The sequence below is a fragment of the Nothobranchius furzeri genome, chromosome 6 (genome assembly GCF_043380555.1).
Source record: "Nothobranchius furzeri strain GRZ-AD chromosome 6, NfurGRZ-RIMD1, whole genome shotgun sequence".
Taxonomy (NCBI): Eukaryota; Metazoa; Chordata; class Actinopteri; order Cyprinodontiformes; family Nothobranchiidae; genus Nothobranchius; species Nothobranchius furzeri.
In genome coordinates, this window is record NC_091746.1 from 59,315,450 (window position 1) to 59,336,290 (window position 20,841).

General features: G+C 39.2%; 2 protein-coding genes and 1 long non-coding RNA gene across 3 annotated transcripts in view; 1 reads left to right on the forward strand and 2 right to left on the reverse strand.

The window, feature by feature from the left end:
* LOC107374724 (AF4/FMR2 family, member 1) overlaps positions 1 to 13,517 on the reverse strand; it is a 33,878-nt gene extending 20,361 nt beyond the window's left edge. The window contains exons 1-3 of the mRNA XM_015942942.3: positions 12,315 to 13,517; positions 4,696 to 4,816; positions 749 to 1,588 (exon numbers count right to left, since the gene is read on the reverse strand). Of these exons, the coding sequence (XP_015798428.3) occupies positions 749 to 1,588; positions 4,696 to 4,816; positions 12,315 to 12,331 (978 nt within the window). The 5' untranslated portion in view covers positions 12,332 to 13,517. The remainder of the gene's footprint in view (positions 1 to 748; positions 1,589 to 4,695; positions 4,817 to 12,314) is intronic.
* A 554-nt stretch (positions 13,518 to 14,071) lies between these two features.
* On the reverse strand, positions 14,072 to 20,058 carry gsdf (gonadal somatic cell derived factor). Its single transcript, XM_054744445.2, has 6 exons — positions 19,551 to 20,058; positions 18,988 to 19,145; positions 18,804 to 18,890; positions 18,609 to 18,727; positions 16,107 to 18,291; positions 14,072 to 15,795 (listed from the first exon to the last, which is right to left on the reverse strand). The coding sequence occupies exons 1-5, from the start codon at positions 19,664 to 19,666 to the stop codon at positions 18,142 to 18,144; spliced, it is 630 nt and encodes a 209-aa protein (XP_054600420.2). The 5' UTR covers positions 19,667 to 20,058; the 3' UTR covers positions 14,072 to 15,795; positions 16,107 to 18,141.
* On the forward strand, positions 18,108 to 18,948 carry LOC139070338 (uncharacterized). Its single transcript, XR_011520879.1, has 4 exons — positions 18,108 to 18,311; positions 18,407 to 18,479; positions 18,557 to 18,725; positions 18,815 to 18,948. It is a non-coding gene; the product is annotated as an uncharacterized lncRNA (long non-coding RNA).
* Positions 20,059 to 20,841: the final 783 nt, after the last annotated feature.

Consider the following 20,841-nt stretch of genomic DNA (forward strand, 5'->3'; position numbering starts at 1 on the left):
TAAATTAGCTAAAATTAAACTCATAATGAACCAAAATTTTGTTTGTTTAAATTCTGTTAAGAGGAAAACATGATAGCAACCTGGCTTACAGGTTAGGCCAAGAACCTTCATTTTTTAAATCTGAAATTTCAATAAAAGTCTTATGCTAAACAACAATAGCTATCACCCTAAAGTGGCCACTGTCTGTAATTTAACTACCACAGAGATTTAATGAATAGTGCTAGTGTAAATATATTCATCTGTCTACCAAACTTCTAAGGTGTGATTTTTACCTGCAACGTAGCAAGATGTGTGTGTGGATTTGAGTTAAAGGTGCAACATGTAAGAATGAAGTAAGATTGACATCTTGCGCTTAAATATGGTTACTGCAGCCCATTTACCAAAAACATGAGAAACTCAGACTCTGCAACGCCCTGGGCTCACAGATCATACACAAACAATATGTCTCTTATTGGCAATTCTGAAAGGAGAAAAAAAGGACAGTCGACTGAGAAGGAAATCTGTTTCAATGTAATGTTCCTTCCAACATGATAGAGACATTAGACTATTTTCTGATCATTTGATTACACAATTCTTACATAATATACCTTTAAAGGTCCAAAGCACTTTGGGTAAAAATACTAATTATGCCAATTACATTTAACACAAAAAATACATTCCCCAAAATGACAGACCATTCCCTTATTAGCACTAACGTATTTGATTAGGGCTTCGCTCTCATTGCCAAGAACCAAGAAAGCAAACTTACCTCCATAAACTGAGGCATTATCTTGGTTTTAGCAGGGCCAGATTTGCTGATTAGGTCTGGTAGTGGTACATACTGCTCTGGAGATAGCTTTAGCTCAGGTGACTCATTAACCACCTGGTCCTGGCCATCCAAGGGTCGCACGTATGCCGTTGGTTTCTGGGTCATGACTATCCCGGGATGCTTAGATGAAAGCAGTGAAGGAAACGTCTGGGAGGGTAGAGAGTTAGCCTTGGCCTGAGGCAGAGATGCATCTTTGGGCGGATGCTTCATTTTCAGTGTGGAAACATCCATGGCGCTGGGGCACTCTGAGGAATAATCTGTAGATCCTTGAAGCTGATGTCTATTCAAAGTGTCCTTAGTATCCATGTCAATATTATGGTCAGTGGAATGAGGGAGTGGTAGTGACGTAGCATTAGGAGACTGAACAGACATTTCTTGGTGAAGGCCAACAAATCCCCTGAGATGTGAAAATACTTCACTCTCCTTTTGTTGCCGTCCTGAGTGACTGAACTGATTGAGGTTCGTGGAACTCTTTGAAAAAGTGGATGAATGTTCAGAGTGGTTAGGAGAAGATGCAGCAATCGACATCCTCATCAGCTGGGAGGAGTAACTGGGACCAGATGTATCTTTCTGGGTTTGGGTAGATGAGTAAAGGCTTTGATTGTGGAATGGAGGTGTTGCTGATTTATCCGAGTTTGGCGGACAATGAGATGACTGTGAGAAGGATGCACAAGTAGGAATGGGTAGAGCCTCGATAGAAAAGGGATATGGATCATTCACATCTTCATAACTGCCCAGCATCCTTTGGATTCGATTGGAAAGCTCATCCCCTTTGTTCGTCTGCAAAATAAATAAATAAATAAATAAAAATTTCCAATGTCTCACTTTATAGAATCTTAATTGAGCATAGCAACACTGAAGTCCTCCAAAACAACCATGATGTCAAGAGTTACTGACAAAGTGCATTTTAGGAGACCTCCCATGCAACAAACTCTCAATGTTTCCTTTTATTTATTTATATAAAAACTCTTCCTCAGAATAACTGCAGGCAATTTACAGGCAGAACGATCAGACATTCTTTCAAAAGCACCTCTAAAACCACATGGCAAAGATTAATTAAAGGTAGTTCTTAAAACACAAGTAAACATATCCCCATTTTAATAGAAGACACAATTACTATCTTTTGTCCTGCAATTATTTTCATTTTGCTGGTCAAATTTACCTCGACTACTTCTTCCAGTTGTCTTTATTTAAACGGAAAAGGTTAAGCAGAGAACTAATAAACTTTAAAAGGGTTCAACCATTATGATTGTGTCCACTTAGAAATAATCTCTAGGAGATGCATCTCCTGTTTCACTGACCTTAAAACCCTGGGTATCCCCTCTCAGGGTGCACAGAGGCTGAGCTATTTTAGTCAGAGAGGTCATTAAGGGAATTAGTTGGCTGGGAAGGGGGAAGTGGTCACTACCCAAAGCAGAACTCAGTCAAGTAAAAAAACCAAAAGAAGATTTCAGTTAATGTTTTTAAATATGCCTTCAATGTGAAAGAAGATTAAAGTTGTTATTATAAATACATAACAATTTAGACAGAACTTCATATTCATGACAAACAGCACACTTCAATGTTTGAGAATTTTTGTTTTTCAAAAAAATAAAAAAGCCCATTTTCATGCAAAAGAAACAAATAAAATTTAGGGGTGGGCAATATCAATGATATAAAGGTAGAAACGATATAAAATTGGGTAATGATAAGTTTTTGGCTCTACCGCGATAACACATGATGTCACTAAGATGTGCACCCCCGCCGACATTGGAACAACAGAATGGCAGTGGCTGCAAGCATGTAGCGGGAGGAGGAGGAGCATTCTACACTTTTTGGACGTCTTTATTCTGCTGCAATAGATTTTCCATATGAGGATTTTTTTTAAAGCATGTCATTTTGACATATATAAACAAAGGAAAAATATATAGCAGTATATATTGTAATCGCACATGCTTCAGATTATATTGCAATAGGGCTGCACGATATTAGGAAAACCTGCGATGTTCGATAACAGTGCTTAATACTGCGATGTCGATATTACTCACGATAAATGAACAAATACTAAAGTATGCAGTGTTGATGTCGTCTGGCGTGTGACGTCTGCTCTGGGTTCAAAGCAAACAAAAACTAATGCATGAATTCCATTACAACATAACATTTTTATTGAAAAAATATGCAGCTGCACCTGCTACTGTGTTAGCAGCAAAACAACAAACTGCATGCATGCAGTTTCTCAGTGACTTTAAAACATCACCTCCACCATAAAATTTTTTCTGATGCTCCAAATACAGAAAAACATCCCTTACCAGGGTTTTTGAATACATAAAAAAATTAGAAAATAAGTTTAAATGTTAAATAATAGTTAATATCACTTAAATGCAACAGCAAATTCTCTCATTGCTACTGAACATTTTCTCCACTTATGTGGTTATGATATAAGGCTGTTGCTGCAATTGGAAAGTGAACTGTGCTGGGCCAAACTAGGACAATATTAAGATTTTCTGAGGGAAAGAGAAAAACAATTGTCTACCTTTCAGAAGAGGGACTGGCAAAAAAAAAAACTACATAGAAAATATGTGAAAACATTTGGTTTTAACTAGGGCTGCACAATATATCGAAATCGTCATCGCAGTAACAGGACGTGCGATAGGCCCATCGCAAAGCACGTCAAAAATGGCGATAAATGTTTGGTTCAAACATTTCCATCCGTGTCAAACAGCACCTTTTTGTAAACCAGCTCTTTTTTACACGGAAGTATTATTTGACCAATCAAATGTAGCCCTTCTGATATGCGGCCAATCAGATGGGTCCGTTCACGTAATATGCCCGCCCCCTACGTAGACCCTTAGGAAGGGTGGAACGCAACACCCTAACTGAGTTAGCGGCGCCGTTCTCTTGTTCGTCATGCTGGCTCAGATTAACGAACGCACTTTGTGCTGATGTTTCTGGAATCAGCGCTGCTTTCAAACGTGAAAGTGAGTCCGCTCAGTGTCGTTAAGCAGCTGATAGTAACCGGGCTGACTCTGACAAGTGCCGGTGAACCAACCCACCCACCTCCATGTCGCTAGTGTTCCACCGGGTGGTGATGTTAGCCCCAGGCTCCGGTTAGCTTCCAGCTAAAAGGCTACAGCACTCTCCTCCCAGTCCCACCCTGCTAAAAAGGGCCTGGAAAAGTTCCCCCACACAACAAAGTGATTTTTCATTTATGAGCTTTTATAACCTTGTTAATCAGGATAGTTGATTTGCTGCTGCACATAAACTGTCAGTCAGAAGCTCTGCTAGCCGGTTATCTTAGTTCAATTTGTTAGCCTGTTATCAGAATCATAGTTGCAGTTTCATCATCTGAGCTGCTTTTTAAGATCTAGGTACACTTGTTCAATTTGGGGTCCATCATGTGAGATGCTCCAGGAAGCATGGGTTGAAGTCTCAGACTACTTGGACAATCTGACAGCAAACACCCTAATTTCTAGAAGGCTGCATTAGCTCAAAAATGTGTTTATATCCATTAACTCTGAATAGAGCAAAGTTTCAAGAAAACATTAATTATTTCCATCAAACTGTATATTTTCATGAGTTTCCAATGAAAATAAAAGTTCAAGAGTTCCCTAACTTCTGACAGATGGTGTATTTATAAAATTAAAAGATATGGGTTTAGTTGGGAATAGTCATCTTGTTTTTCCCTTACTGTGTTTACAGAGGAACTGTTATTTTGAACCTTTACAACTTTTTAGATAGAGCCAAAATTAGTACACTACTATTGATAAAAAAAGGGGGGGAAAAAATGAATGAATTAAAAAAAAAGTCCTGTCACGTGCTTCACTTCTGTTTACATGTTAACACAACAAAATTGTCTGAACCTACAAACCACCTTCCTGACAAATTGTACTCATCATGTTGTTCTTTACCTTGTATGGTTCCCCAAAGAGCGGCACATTTTCTAGGTTTGTTTCTTTGGTTTGGCTGGTTTCTTGGGTCCTCTGTTCCCAAGCTCGGAGGCGAAGAAGGTTCCTGTCTTCATTGTGTACACTAGAAAATACAAACATGAGAGAAATTAATGCCTTTTCTATTTCAGATTCATATTCAAAATCGAAAAATAAAACTATTGTGATTATTCCCTCTCACTGACAAGAAATGAAAACAGATTGTTTTATTTTAGAGGTTTTCATATAAAATTCTAGTAATATGAATGTTTATTACAAGAATTTCTTACGAATTATAAAGATACCAAAAATCAGAACTAAGTACATGTGTGCTTTCCTCTCAGACTCCTTCCCCCAAGGGGAGTGAAACCGAAACGTCTGGCAAGTTCAAATCTGAAAACGAGTGTAAATTGGCTCGCACCAGCTAAGAGGATTCACGACAACATTCACATCTTTTCTGTTAAGTCCCCAAAGAAGAGATGTGATCTAATAAGACACCCTAAAAAATTATTTAAATAATCCCATAAAGCTACATCAACAGTTCATTCTGGAAACAGTATGTGGTATAGACTTCAAATATTTCTATATTTCCTTAAAATACAGAGCTGATCATCCTCACCACAGTCCCAGTGGGATGCTGCCATGGCAACAAGTGAAGCAGAAAAGATTTGGGACTAAGCCAAACACATGAGCACTATCTCATTAATGTAGCAGATACGCTGGTTGAACCCCTTGGATAGCAGGGACTGGTACTGCCCAGTCACACCACCAATACCCAAAGGTAAACAACTTAACACATGTTTCATGACAAGAAAACGTTTGTATCTTTGTTTTTTTGCTAGATGCTGAGAATGGTTAAATATTAGAAATAACCAGATGTATGGGTGACACACCAAGGTCAAATTTCAAATTAAAAACAGCATTAATCAAAAATGAAGAAAATGACAGGCTATATCACTAAAAGAAAATCAGAAACACTGAATCAACCTTTCCAATCCGTCTACTCTTAGTTATTGATGTTGTATTGAAGTGTTAAAATAGTGCTTCCATTGCTGAAAAAGCACTCAGCCCAGAACACAGCAAAAATAATTAACAGCGGGCTAATAACACCAGAGACATGTTAAAAATCTTGTTATTAGTGATTTGTTCGGGAAATTCAAATTAACATTTCCAAATACAACAAGAGTCAATTTCAGATGGAGAGTGGAGACGAGCACGAATAAAAGGCTGTTCAATTATTCAAATCTCCAACAATTTGGATCGATGTTTGACTAAAGTCACCTTTTCATCAGTTATTTAATAATACAATTCCAGATGAACCACCAATTATGCAATGTCCTCATCGGTTTACCCAAACTAAAGCAAAAGTGCAGAAACTCTTACTCCAAAAGCCAAGTACCCGTAGTTTGTTGGACCAAATTTAGGAGCAAAAACATCTCTTAAATATCCTCAAAAACACTACGTCAGTCTCTCACATTGTTGTTGAGGAATGCAACTCCACTTTTATTTACACAATGTTGCTTCACTTCATTGAGGACATGGGTTTCTACACAGCTCTCTTAAGGACCGGCTGAAGCCTTTCTGTCACGTTAAGGACTGGACTTTGACCAGGTCGTTGCAACACCTTCATTTTGTTCTCTTTTTCAGACGGACATTCTGAAGCTATACTTGAAATTTATCAGATTATGGCTTTCACTTTTAGAGTCTAAAATGTTGGCTTAGAGACTAGATATTTTCCATATCTGTGCAAGGGCCATGGCTGCAAAACAAGCTTAAAGTGTTCCCCTGTTATTACCATTGTTGACCCACTGATATGAGGCACTTTTAATTATGTACTATGTTTTGTTTTGGCTAAATTTAATAATTGTTTAGCCAAACTATTTCATTTTGATCTCATCATCCAAAGTGGTCTGATACAGCAGGAAGAGGTCTACAAACAATACTTCAAAAAGGTTCAAGGAACACATCACGTCTACCAGTTTTCCAGATTTAATTTCAATTGAACAACTAATACATGAACTGGGCAAACAATCCATAGAGCCCCCACCTTGAAGCTTACAGTGCCATAAGGACAATAGCTCCCAACAGCTTAGTGCCAAATTCCACAGCGGGCCTTCAATTAGAACATGTTCCAAAAGAGTCAGGACTGCTTTGCAATATGGAAACCCCAGTCCAGATGAAACAACGATATGGGAACGGTTCGCATATTTGACAATAACGTATCCTGTATGATGTGGCATTGCTTTGTTTACCTGACCAAAGCTCTCTTCCTCTGCTGCCTTTAGTTTCTTTAAAAAATACCAGAGCAGGCTCATCTGAAATTGTAACCCATGGTTAATACAATGTGATGCATTTAACCTCATTGCCCTACGTTAGTGTGACAGCCAATTACTTAAAGGGATACTCCACCAATAATTGAAATTCTGTCTGTTGACATATTTCCCAGAGTTAAAGAAATGGGAAAAAAAAATGTTTTCAAACAATCCAGTCATTCTCCTGACCCGGCTGTACTCCTTTCGCTTTAGCTTATTATAAAACATAGTGAGCCCAAGATCAGTGGACTCAGTGGCCTCCTTTAAAAAACAGATGAAAACTCACTTGTTTAAGCTGGCTTTTGCTTGACCTTTGTCACCACCCTTTCCTTATTCTGCTCTTATTCCGCCTTTCCCAGGATCCACTGATTTACTCATTCCTATTCATTTTCTCTCTCCCTTTCCTTACATTTTTAAAATCACAATTTATATTTTTTATAATTTTAAACAGTAAAAAAAAATTGAAATCTTTTTATACTTGAATATTTGTTGCTTTTGTGAAGCGTGATTTTTACCTTGAGAGGCGCAATATAAATGATTGTTTTCTTTCTTTCTAAGTGAATGGATACAACTAGCATTGTAAGTCAAAAAAGTCCTTAAAAATAGTGATCCCAAATCTGCTTGGTGACCTCAATGATCATATTACCTACAAGTGAAAATAATTAGTAACAAAGAAATCTCAGGCGTCAGTTTAGACTTTACTTTATGACAAAACATGACTGTAATGGGCTCGACACATGGGAGGTGACAAATGACTGCGATCAGCGAAATTTGTCTCCTTTAATACCTGACACACGGGAGGCGACTCGCGGCAGCGGCAAAGCCGTCGACGCGTTCTGTTCCATGGCAAAATCAAAACTTCTGTTGTTTTGATTCGCTGTGTCAGGTTGGAGGAAATTAAGGTTATTTAAGCGGTTCAGAGTAAAAAAAAACTGTAGATATAATGTTTCACAAGGTGCTGCTAGAGTTATGTGAAATCTTACTTCTGATTTTACTATATAAAACATAATAATAATAAACTTCTCATTCATGTTTGCTCGGAGATGTACGGAGCATCCTGTCCGCTCATTGGTCAGTGAATGAAACCTCCGTTGATTGGTCCTCGTCCAAGTGACAGCGATGAAAAGTAGAAAATATTTCAACTTTCTGGGATCGCGTTGCTGGGTCTTCTGTGCACGACACGTGCACGAGCGCAAAATTTCACACGCACGTTTTCGCATTTCGCTTAGTACAGGGGTCGGCAACCCGTGGCTCTGGAGCCGCATGCGGCTCTTCCATCCATCTGATGCAGCTCTCTGTGCTTGTAAAATAATGAATGGATATTTAAATAAAATGCTTTATATTTTACTGCATTAATTTTACATCTGTATGCAAATTCTAAATGTAAAGATTGTCTGAGTAAACCTGAACAGTTCCAACCCGGTCTTACTGTGAGACCGGGTTCATGGGTCACGCTTGTGCGTAATCATATCGGCGCTTTCGGAGCTGACGAGGATGTGAGATTCTGGGATTCTCCTCAGACGGCTCATGGATGTGTCGCCACATTGGAGACAGGAACAAGCACTATTCAGCCAAAGTTTCATAATCAGGGAACATTTTCTAAGTGACAAGTCTCGCTTCAGTCAGAGGAATCATCCTGCATGCGCTCTGGTTCTGCGATGCGCTCCAAGCCTCTCTCCACATCTTCAGCTCGTTGTGCACCGTACGTACGCGCTGACAGTGAGCTGCGCTGAGCAGTGTCCGGCTCAGATGTTCAGATGGGAATCTTTTCTTGAGTGATTTAGCTATATCTCTGATGTGCGTAACGAATAAAATGTCAGTTCGTCTGCTTGCGTCGGGGTAATTCTTTCTATTCTTTCTCCGTCAAAATAAACGGTCAAATACGGAAACTGTCCGGTCAACACAAGCCCTGCTTTTAACCGTTCTGTTTTCTTGTGAAAATTGTTGCAAAGAGATATAATTTAACTTGATTAACACCAGAGCCAGGCACACTGCGCAGTTATCTCCGTCACTGTAAACGAGGGAAAAACAAAATGATCTGATCCTTTTCTGACCTTCCCCACCTACAAAGTTTAATTACAACAATCAAACGTGACAGAGCCTGGATTTGTATTCTGAACAGTCTAAACATGTTTTAAAAAGAAGTGTATGACAAAAGTGGCACCTGCTCAGTAAAACCACCAACAGGGTGTAAAATATCAAAATATTGTAGGCAGAGGCGGGCTACAACTTCTGGATCCATTTTATAGAAATCGTTTTATTGATTATCTTCTTATGAAAGATAACTTTGACGTACATGAGCGACCGGTACCGGCTGCTGTCACCTGTTGTGATTGGTTAAAGCAGCTCTCTGCTGTCTGAGGGTAGGCCCCGCCCACAACGCTGTGGCTGCTGTGGCTCCCAGTGTTTTCTTTACTGTGGGAAACAGGTAATAATGGCTCTTGGATGGGAACAGGTTGCAGACCCCTGGCTTAGTAGGAGGGAGACCCGCGATTATCGCTTTGTTGCGCATGTCTCATTGAAAATAAATGGAGGAGAGGCGATGTCGCCTCCCGTGTGTCGAGCCCATAAGCCTCCGCTGAAATGTGCAAGGCAGCCCCAAAGACACCTGCTTCCAAAAACACAGACGCACACGTTAGCAAACCAGCATAAAATACACATTTGCACGTAATTAGCAGCGTATCTCAAAATTTAAACATCTTTTGTGTATTCCTTCTGCGTGTTTCTTCTGATTGCATTAGGTTCTTTTTTCAACACAGGAAAGGTTGTTTTACCTTGCTGACAGTTTTGACCACTCTGTCTTCTTCAGAGCTAGCCACTGCAACTAATGTTTAGAATACATAAGCAACTCAGCGTAAACAATCATTTTAAAATGAGTAAGTATTACAAAGTTTCTCAGTGAATGGGAACTGTTCACGAAGCACAAGTCATCAGCATCATATTTACCAGAACGTTGTTTGTGCTTTTCTGCTAAATCAGACTTGAAGCAAAATGAAAATGAAATATTTACAATATTTCTAAATGTAGGGGGGATGTTTGATTATAATATATCTTAGTTTGCTTGGTGTACTTTTTCCCCAACTCACACAAATCTATTTTAGAATAAAATAAAACCTCTGAGCAATAAAGTGAGGTTTGTAGATATTTTCATCGATGGTTTTAATGCAAATAAATTGCATTCATTTCATTTAGCGGTGGATTAGAAGGCAAACTCAGGCTGTGATCTTTTGTCATGAGAGGAGGAGCAGTTCCTCCTCTTCTGAAAGTTAAACTCACATGTGGCATTTTTAAAAAGTCATTGGAAGGATGTGAGCAAAACACACCAGTGACTGGGGACTCATGTAAAACATAATATGCCGTTATTATTCAGAATTATAAACACCCCACACGTGCTGTGGCATGGCAACCAGAAACACTTTCCATTTAGCTCTATTTCAATGTGTGGGCACTGCTGAAAAAAATAAATGTTTATTTTTGTTACGACCGGTGATGTTAATGTTAATTTGATGTTAATATATATATATGAATATATAAATTTACTGCATGCTTGTCCAATAAGTTTTAGTAGCAGTGCTACATGTGACTGATGGATCAGGTGGAAGAGTAAGGTTTAGATGTGTTAAAAACTAAAGCCTAAAAAATACCAGTTTCTTAATGGATTTACTTTAGACAAAGTAAAATACGAATTTTTCTATGTAGATTCTAGTACGACATTAATTTCGGTCTCTAACTTCACACTAGGACTGGGCAATAAATAGAAAATGTATCGTTATCAAAATTTCTGACTCTTAAGAGATAACTTTTCACGTCAGTAAGTTTGATAATAAAAAATGAACATATGTGTGTAGGTTGGCAAAGTTCATGTCCATTTAAGAAGCTGTACCACCTTGAGTCGTGTAAAAATGTGACTCAACGTAATACATGTGGCAGCTCCATCCAGTGGACAACTTTGTTTCTGCGCATACCTGTAGTTATCGTCCATTTATCGTTATCGAGGTGAAATCCTCAATATATCAAAATATTGATTATAGGCTGTATGGCCCAGCCCTACTTCACACTAGGGATGTGCTGATACAACACTTTCACTTCCGATACGACACCGATACTGCAGTCTTCAGTATTGACCAATACCAATATAAATCTGACACAACATCAGCACAAATCATACATACTTTTACCTATTTCGTAGTGTGGAATGTATGAAAGGCTTGATGAAGTGATATTACTCAATCGGAGAACAAGACCTAACGTATGAAAAAAAAACATTTTTTTCTTAACTACAGGTTGCAAAACTTTCAACCTTAACGAACTGCTTATATCGGAGATTTTTGATGCCGTCCGATATAATCCGATACACTGTTTTTGGGCAGATATCGAACTACTTCCGATATCAATATTGGAATGAGACATCCCTACTTCACACACAGTTTTTAACTTTGGGCCCTAGGCCTTTTGCTGCTACAGTTGTTTGTCCCCCAACTGGGGGACGGCTGAGCTCAACTCTGCCACTTGGTGATGTAAATCAGAGCCTGCAGTCTCCTTAAAATGTGAACTCTGGATAGCGTTTCTCAGCTCTATAGCCAATTAAATTCAACAATTGCAATTCCAATCTTGATTAAAAATAATCAGATTATATTTTCCTCAAGTGCTTGACCATGAAGAAACAGGAACGTATTTATAATGCTAGACACAAATTTACGATTTATTTATTTGTGTGTGTTGTTTAAACACAGATAATTTAGCTGAAATGGGGTGTACAATAAGTGGGTGTGATCATGGCCCTTCTACAGCCCAAGATCAATTTGGTAAACAAGACTAGAGACTTCACAGGAAACTGTAATGAAAATAAATAAAAACAAACAAAACACAACATTTATTTTTCTAATGAATACAATGCTGCGCTTAAATGATTAATTGAGAAAAGTTTAACTGTCCAACAGCAATTCGTGTAAGGTTTAAATAACCCATGCTGGTAGGCGACTAGTTGGTTAGATTAACGAGAAAACTCTTAACTTGACTAAATGCCTCGTTTAACCCCTCACAGCTCCGTGTGTGTAAAACCAGCCTTCCGTGTTTCCAGCTGATTCCAGCTCCTTCTCTCTCGTCTTCAAGTCGCCAAACATTAACAAGTCAAAACAACATTTTTAATGACAAATAAGTAAAACTGAACCTAAACCAGTGCTTTCAGACGTGTCCCGAGCGCTGCCACGGACCGAATTCAGCCGCTGAACCTAGTTTAAGCACCGCAGCGGGGCTAGCTGCTAGCAGGTAACCGCGGAGGGGTCTCCATACCTCGGTTGGGATGCCATGGTGAGCTGCGCCTCCAACCAAAGTTGGTGGCCGAACGTCTCCTGCGGTCTCCACCGAGGTGCTCTTCACATTCGGTTACATCGTTTACCGGTGAAGTTGACTTAATCATTTAAACTGACTGTCAGTCGCCCGTTGTTTAATAAATGTCAGCTAACCGACAGAGTTCGGGTTCCAAGCAGTCTGCCTGCCTGCCTGCTGGATTGTTCTACCGTTCTCCACCAGCCGGGGTCCAAGCTCATGCTTTATACACCCTATTTCACCCAAAACACTCAAGAAGCGAAGGCCTTATTTTGTTTTTCCCGTAAATACAAACTAAATACATTGGCCTAAATCTATACAAACCATGTAATTGATTATTTTTTCTCTTTTTTGATAGTTTGTTTGAACTTTGGACACTACCCCTATGCGACAAACGTGGTACAGTCAAGTGTTTCTGTAAACTTATGGTTAAAAATGATAGCAGAATCAAAGCAGTAGTTTTTTCATTCCGGAAAAATAAACCCTATACAGATCCTCTTTTCATAGGCTAACACCTCAGAAGACATTAAATAAACTGTTTTTAATTACAAACAAAACTGATTTTATGTTTACAAATTTTACAACAAACACCAAAAATGGTCATTCTTAAACAAAAAAAAACAAAAAAATCAATTGAGTTCACTTTGCTTTTCCAGACCACATGAAGTCACATATCAAAGAACTTAAAGGTTCAAATTGTGTTGATAGTTGTCCTAGAGCCTGTATAAGAAATCCAACAGATTGCATCAAATTGTTACTTTGATGACATGCCCCATCATGACAAGGCAGAGTATGATGGGCAACAGTAAGAAGGAAAATAGTTTTTAGTAAGCAACCTCCATCAGAACCAGAACCAAGCTCACATTATTGGGCTAATTTCTGCCCTGAATAAATGAGAGAAAAAGAAAGCTGCAACCACCCCAAAAATGATTTGCCAGGTCTACAGAAAAGAGAAGGTTAATGGCAGCAACAGCTACTAAGTTGTAAGCCTATAGTGGCATAACTAAAGGGATGAGCCAAGCTAATAACTATGCTAGGAAAGTTGTAACAATAGATAGCTTGTACATGAATCTTGTTCTGATTGATAAAAACCCCACAATACATTCATAGGATTACAGCAATAATAAGGACTTGACAAATGTATAGCACCTTCTTAAGGTTCTACAACCCCCCCCCCCCCCCCCCAAGGCGCTTAACAACACAGTCAGTCATTCACCCATTCACACGCTGGTGGGGATGAGCTACAATGTAACCACAGCTGCCCTGGGGCGCACTGACAGAGGCGAGGCCTGCCATGCCGAACACTGGCGCCACCGGTCCCTCCAACCACTACCAGCAGGCAAGGCAGGCCAAGGACACAACAACTGCGTTCTCTGGTCAGAGCCGGGATCAAACCTGCAACCTTTCAATTACTGCGGACAACCTGCTCCAAGCTACTGCTGTCCCGATGAGAAAAATAAGAATGAACAAAACAAGGAAAGTATTAGACAATACGATAAGATATGATATGATATGATATGTTATGATATGATATGGTGTGTGTGTGTGTGTGTGTGTGTGTGTGTGTGTGTGTGTGTGTGTGTGTGTGTGTGTGTGTGTAACAAAACAAAATTTTTCATCATAAAGAAATCTAATAGGAGTTTTAGGGCTCCTGTAATTTCATCTAAATTCCAAAGTTGAACATGTGTGAATGTTGGAGCACCACACTTATTACACACATGTGTTTAGAACAGGACCTTGTTTATTACTGTTATTATAATTAGTTTCAGTTTAACAGAATATATTCTTAGTTCACCTTACATGATGCACAAAATGCATTAACCCTCAGTGGTTAATGTCATTAGTTTATACATCGTCCAGAAGAGGGCGCTCTTTTGTTTCTAATGTTGAAAAGCAAACGATTTGAACATCCAGCCAACAAAATAAATAAACGAAGTAGACGAAGTGACGCTCACATGTAAATGACACTCAAAAACCAAGTTGTTATTTATGGATCGAAGTTGCAGAAGTCATTCATAGTAGTCAATCATAGAAAAATAAAACAGGTACAGCTATTTTAGTTATTAATCATCTTGACAGCTGGTTTCCTGATGGACAGATTTGGTTATGATAACTTTTTACCAAACATTTGAACAGATTAGACAATGAAGAGTAAAATCTCTGTTTACATCTTAGAATAAACAAAGTTAGACTCTCAAACACAAAAAACAAATGGCTGAAGTCACATAAAGTACAGTTTATTTACCACAGATATTCATGTGCTCTGATTTTAGATTATTTATACAAAAAAAGTTATTTACCAGAAAAAATAAACAATTACAATGTTTCTACAATCACAAAAACACTTCACTTGAGTCCTTAAAGAATTTAATAAATGTTAATTTATCAGTTAATGCAGAAACCCATAAAGAGTTCCATCAAAGCAGCAGATGAATAATAACTGTAGCACTTAACTTGATGTTGGTGAAGGGTGAAAGCACATTTATCATCTGTTTAATTCATCTAAACAAGAGCAATATGAATAAATCCATCTGCAAGTGAATGACATCATCCTAACTTCTCTGGTTCAACATCATCTCTGAATAACTGCAAAAAGAACAAACCATAAGTGTGTGTGTGTGTGTGTGTGTGTGTGTGTGTGTGTGTGTGTGTGTGTGTGTGTGTGTGTGTGTGTGTGTGTGTGTGTGTGTGTGTGGTGTGTGTGTGTGTGTGTGTTTACTCCATGTCTAGTGAAGAAATAATCACCTTTGGGTTCTTAATATTATGAAATATGAAAATCTCCTAAAAACAATAAAACATATAAGAAAACGTTTTAGTAAAACCATTTTGTTTTGGTTTTATCACACACACACACACACACACACACACACACACACACACACACACACACACACACACACACACACACACACACACACACACACACACACACACACGCACACACGCACGCACGCACACACGCACACACACACACACACCACCGACTACAAAAGGCATTAATATTCTGATTAAATATTTACATAATCCAATGAGAACTTTTACTGTAGCATTAAGGCTGCTATAATCTGAGCACTTTATCCACCTCCATGCTGGCTGGATTAGGTTGGACTTCTCTGCCAGAAAGTGACCAGATATGGAGGACATGTGAGGACTCTGTCTCCCGGCTCGTTTCCTTGGATGACAGCTTGAACGCAGAATAACGAGGTCTCCGTGTTCGGCGAGCTGATAAACTGTGTGACTTTGTAAAGGAGGCCGCAGCTCTCTGCGATGGTTGTGGGGCTGTTGTGAACGTGCAGCGTTGTGGTGGCCGACCCTGTGGTTTTAACTTCCAGTGGTTGGTTTCCCAGCGCAGATACATCCACAGGCAGCACCACGTATGCATTCAGAAACCTCTCTCCAATCTTACACTTGAACTCAGTGGACCAGCAGTATTCTCCAGGCTCTCCTGACAAAACAAAGAAGTCCATGAAAACAGGATCACAAGAACAGCTCTTAAAACCGAAAGATGTTGGTTTAGTTTAATATTGATTGATGAAAATGATTTAAATGTTGTTGTTTATTTTCTGTTTTTAAGGGAAATTGGTCAAAGTGATGTGTTTTATCTGTAAACTAGTTAAAAATCTGTTTGTCAGGTGAAATTACAGCAGATTATTTAAAGTGATGGATTGAGAGACATCACTTCCATGTCTGATAATCTACATCATTGTCTTATTTACCAGTATTATTATCTTATTTTTGCTGTAAAACATTTCTTACCTTCTCTAGAGTCTCTAATCTGAATGTTGTGGTTGTCCTGAAGCTGGATTTTTTTGATGTAAGTCATTGAGCTGCACTCTACCAAACAGTCCGTGGGTTTCTCCATGGTGTTCAGCTCCAAAGGTGTTTCTTTCTCCAAGCATTCAATTGTCCCTTCAGCTGTCAGAAGTGGGGACAGGAGGACGACACACACCCATACGCTGAAGCATCCTGACATTCTGCCCAGTAACGGTGGACAAAAACTAAAAGAATATATCTTTTGGTAAAACTCAGTGACAGACCCAGATCTTTAAACGTTGTGAGGATGAGGAGTTAAACAGCAGAATCCAAGCACCGGTGGAAACATCAAGAGCTGATCTGAAGCATCCAGCGTGTTGCTCGTCCCCTCAGAGGCACCTGGTCATGTGGAGAACATTCCTTCATCTAGCCCCCTCCCTCTGGGCTGAACATCACCAGCTCTGCTGCTCTGGCAGCAAATGAAAACTGGCTGACTTAAGGAACACGTTTCAACCTTTCAAAATAAGATCTAAACTAAAAAGTTTTGTTCAATAAAAACATCATTTTATTTCATGCATTTTTATTTATGAGAACAAAAAGTAAAATCACAGATTTGGTACAAATGATTATGATGATAAAAGAGTTAAATCTACTGATTCAGCTGAGTACTAGTACACATGAGAAAAACACGTTAATACTTCAATTTGGAGGTAACATAGTAAAAACTTGAATAGTACACACAAAAAGACTCTAATGCATTAAAAATTACTAATGAGAACTTTCCCCACAAACAAACATTTGTTCTAAATTAAAAAACAAACAAGACAAATAATTATTTAGCAAACAAAGTCAAAGTTTTGTGTTCAAGCAGCAGATTAGATAAAGGAACCAAAGAGAGACTAAAAATGCTTTTATGCTTAAATAATAACTTTTGATCTGGACCAAGAACATGTTTTTAATCATTTCACTCAGACTTTTAATCAAGGTGATCTTTCTTTAAGGTAAATTATTAAACATTTAATGACGGCATTTTGCTGGACACACCTCAAAGCTCAGCTGGAACCAGCACCACGGCACAAACTGGATGTCGCTGGTAGCCAAAAGAAACCGGCACCGAGTCCAAACTGCAGGCTGTGTTCTAGTAAACGTTCCTGACATCCCAGAACCTCTGAAGGCGGCCGAGGCTGCTTCAGATTTCAACAAGTCCTGAGCTGGCTACAGAGGGTGTAGTATTACATGTACTTGTGCTGAATCACTGGAGTTTGTTTTTAAAACACATCAGCATCTGACTCATAATGTTTTTATTTTATTCATCATTTTAAGGCAAAAATATCTTTATGTGTTAATGTTTAAATAAAGGCCACTGAGGCCAAGGCTGCTCACAAAGCTTCTGGCTGCTCCTCACTAATTCTGGGATGTTTTTTTTTTCGGGGAAGTTTCAAAATCAGGAAGCATTTAAAGAATTTACAGCCTGACTTTGCTGACCTTAGTTTGCCTGCTGAGATAAAAAGGAATTTGTTCCCATAAGAGGATGTGGTGGAAGCGTACATCAGGCCGGAGACAGCTGGCTTGTCGAGTATTTGGCTCCGGTCGCTCTCAGACTTTTAGAGAGAACACTCAGTAACTTAGCAGCTATAAATAAATGAGATGTATCACCCAAACGTAAACCGAACCCCGATAAGTTCCCTTCACTTGGTGCCAGAAATGTTAAATTTATCTAAAATAAGAAAAAGCATTTTCTGATGTTAATGTAGATTTTATTTTAAATAGCAAAGTGATTTAGGCCGTAAATGTAGAACATTTCATTTCCACGAGTGGCGGGCACAACAAAACTGTTATTGCTACAAGGGTGCAGCAGGAATGCAAAACTGAGACTTTGCTTTGGCTCCCACGCTAAGCTCTGAACGTTCTGAGGAACATCGTCAGATATAAACAGTCAGCAGGAGAGGTGGGAGTCAGCAGACCTGGACAGGAAGACAATCTGAATACAGGACGTGGCTCGATGCACGCAGGTGAGGACCGAAGGACAAACCTCAGCCTATTTTCTGCTCTGCTGCTGGGCGTTCCCAGGTTCACAGCCGCAGCTGCGGGTCAGCTGCACCGAGGAAAGGTTAATGGCGCCGGTTTCATCCATGTAGGCGATGGATACCATCTTCTGGGAAGCGGGCTGACAGCATGGCAAATCGGCCTGGAGAAAGAAATTAAAGTGTTGGTGATCAACTTAACGTCTAAAAACATAATGAAGCCAACTTTTAGCAACTTTTATGTTTCATATTAAATAACATCAAATAAATTCTCCACAGATGTTCAGTCCGGATTAGCTAATCTCTGTTTTAATACCACCCCTATTACCACGTGCATTCTGGCATGTGCCAGGTAAAGGTCAGAACAAACAGCGTATCTCAGAAACACACCAAGGTAAACAAAGTTACGTGCTGATTGTTGCCAAACAGACATGGATGAAGGAAAAACAGCTCGTCTCCAGCTGAGACTTAATGATGATACCTGGATGCTGGAGGAGGAGGATGAAGGACACTGCACGCTGTTGTCCACAGGGTTGCACGCGGCACACTGAACAATGGTCAGGCTCACAGGATGGATCATCCAGGTGTCCCAGCCCAGGTCTGCAAAATAAACAAATATTTAAAAACACAGATCTATTAGTATTAGGCTCATATGAATTATTTTATTGTTGTAAACCTTTCATGAAGATCTCAGAGGCCACGGAGCAGCACTGGAGGCCTGTGCTGTTTCCACCGTCATGTGATTCTGAGACGTCAGAGGCTCCTGGAGGAAGATGGATGATGTAAATGTAGCAGCACAGGATCAGAATAACAATAAAGCAATTTAAAAAAACATTTTTAATTTTTTGCGTTCCACTTGCCTGCAGTGTCTTTGGCACTTAGAGAAACGGTGCTGAAAGTTCTCTGCCACTGTTTTCGGATGCTGTCCACCACACCAGCCGGCAGCTGTGGCTCAGACTGCAGGTTGAGTTCTCCAAGGAGACTCTTCCTTATTGCCCGCAGGGACTCATCCGGGCACCTGACCGTCCCAAACAGAATCACATACCAACATAATAATCATTCACATGTAAAAAAAAGATTCAGTAGATGAGCAACTTGTTCCAAAGCATGCCAGATGTGGTTGTGAAATTTCCTCTGACTGCTCTCTGGAACAACTTCAAGTATTTGGCAGAAGAAAGAAAAACTCTTGATTTATACTTCTGCTTACTTATCCAGGGTAGAACCACATCTTTTCACTTTACTTGCATAAAAGAAATACATTTCCAAGTATTTAGCACAAAAACCACTTTGCACTTTCCACATCTGCTTCACAGACTGTGGACAATTTTACCTTAATCTATTAATCCTGCAAAACAAAAGAGCTGCAGTTCATGTTTTCTACATTTAAAACATCATTTAAGCTGAAAGATTTGCTTAAACTGACCTTTGACGAGGAAAAGCAGAATTAGCTGCAGGCTCTTCCTTGGACGGATGCAAGACAAATGCATTCACCACTGCAGAACCCAGAAGCATCAACATCATGACAAATGTCAAGGACATGGTGGACGAGCGGTGTGGTCAATCTAGGGACTTCGCTAGAGTCAGGCGACTGTCTATTTGGAGGAGGAGACAGGAGTGGCGAGACAAGGATGCTGCACAAGGTACTGTTCTTCACAGTCTGGGAACCTGAGTTTTATCTTCTTGTACCCCACTGTGGCCTTGAGATTCTTTACAATGTTGTCTTGTCCCCTGCTCTGTGTGAAAAAGCACAAGCAGGATGATCCAAGAGGGAGACAGATAGACGGAGATTCAAGGCAACCATTCAGGAATGAGAGGTGAGAGGGAGACTAAATTAGCAAGCTGCCACACACATTACAATACGTGTGAGTGAGAAGAACAGCACCAGGACAAAGCTCCTGTTGTTCAGCTTTTGTGTCTCTGCAGGAGCAACAAACACATCCGATACGTTTTAACAGCAAAGCAGCAGAAGCAGAGTTTAATGAAGATACTCGATTCTGCTGAAAAACAAGATTCATCATCTAATTTTTCAGGTGAATTCAGAGTCACCTGGATGAGTTTTGCTGCTCTAAGGAGCAAAGTGCAAAAGCAACTAAAAGTTGAGGAAAATTTGGACAAACAACAGATGGAAAAACATTTTTCTGCAAACTTCCTCATAAACCGACTCTGAAACTAGTACATCATTAATTATTAGATTTTCTTCTTTTAAAACATCAAAATGAATGTTTTCATGGAAAACTTGTTAAAAAAACTAAATTTTACTCAGTAGGATTACAAAGAGAACAGTCTTTATACCTTAAATCAAACCCAACGGCACATTCTCAATAAAGAAAATGTCACCAATTATTTGCAGTTAATTAAATGAAAACTTTTGTTCTGAATGAGGAAATTCTGAATCATATATAATTATTATCACCTGCAGACAAACATGAGCTGTGTGTGTGTGTGTGAGCAGAAACTCTCATGAACTACTGAGCAGATTTTAATGAAACTCAATAAATAACAACAAGCTTTTATTTAATAGGTGATAAAATGTGAAAGTAAATTTTTCATCAAAAATGTGTAGATTTATTTTCTTTTATAGATTATTTCAGTTACATTTCAGGACGATGTTGGGACAGATGAACTCTACCAGGTAAATAAGCTGTTTGCTTAACTTTAACAAGCATTTGTTTCAACGTTAAACAGTAAAAATGTATTTTAGATGCAGAATAAGA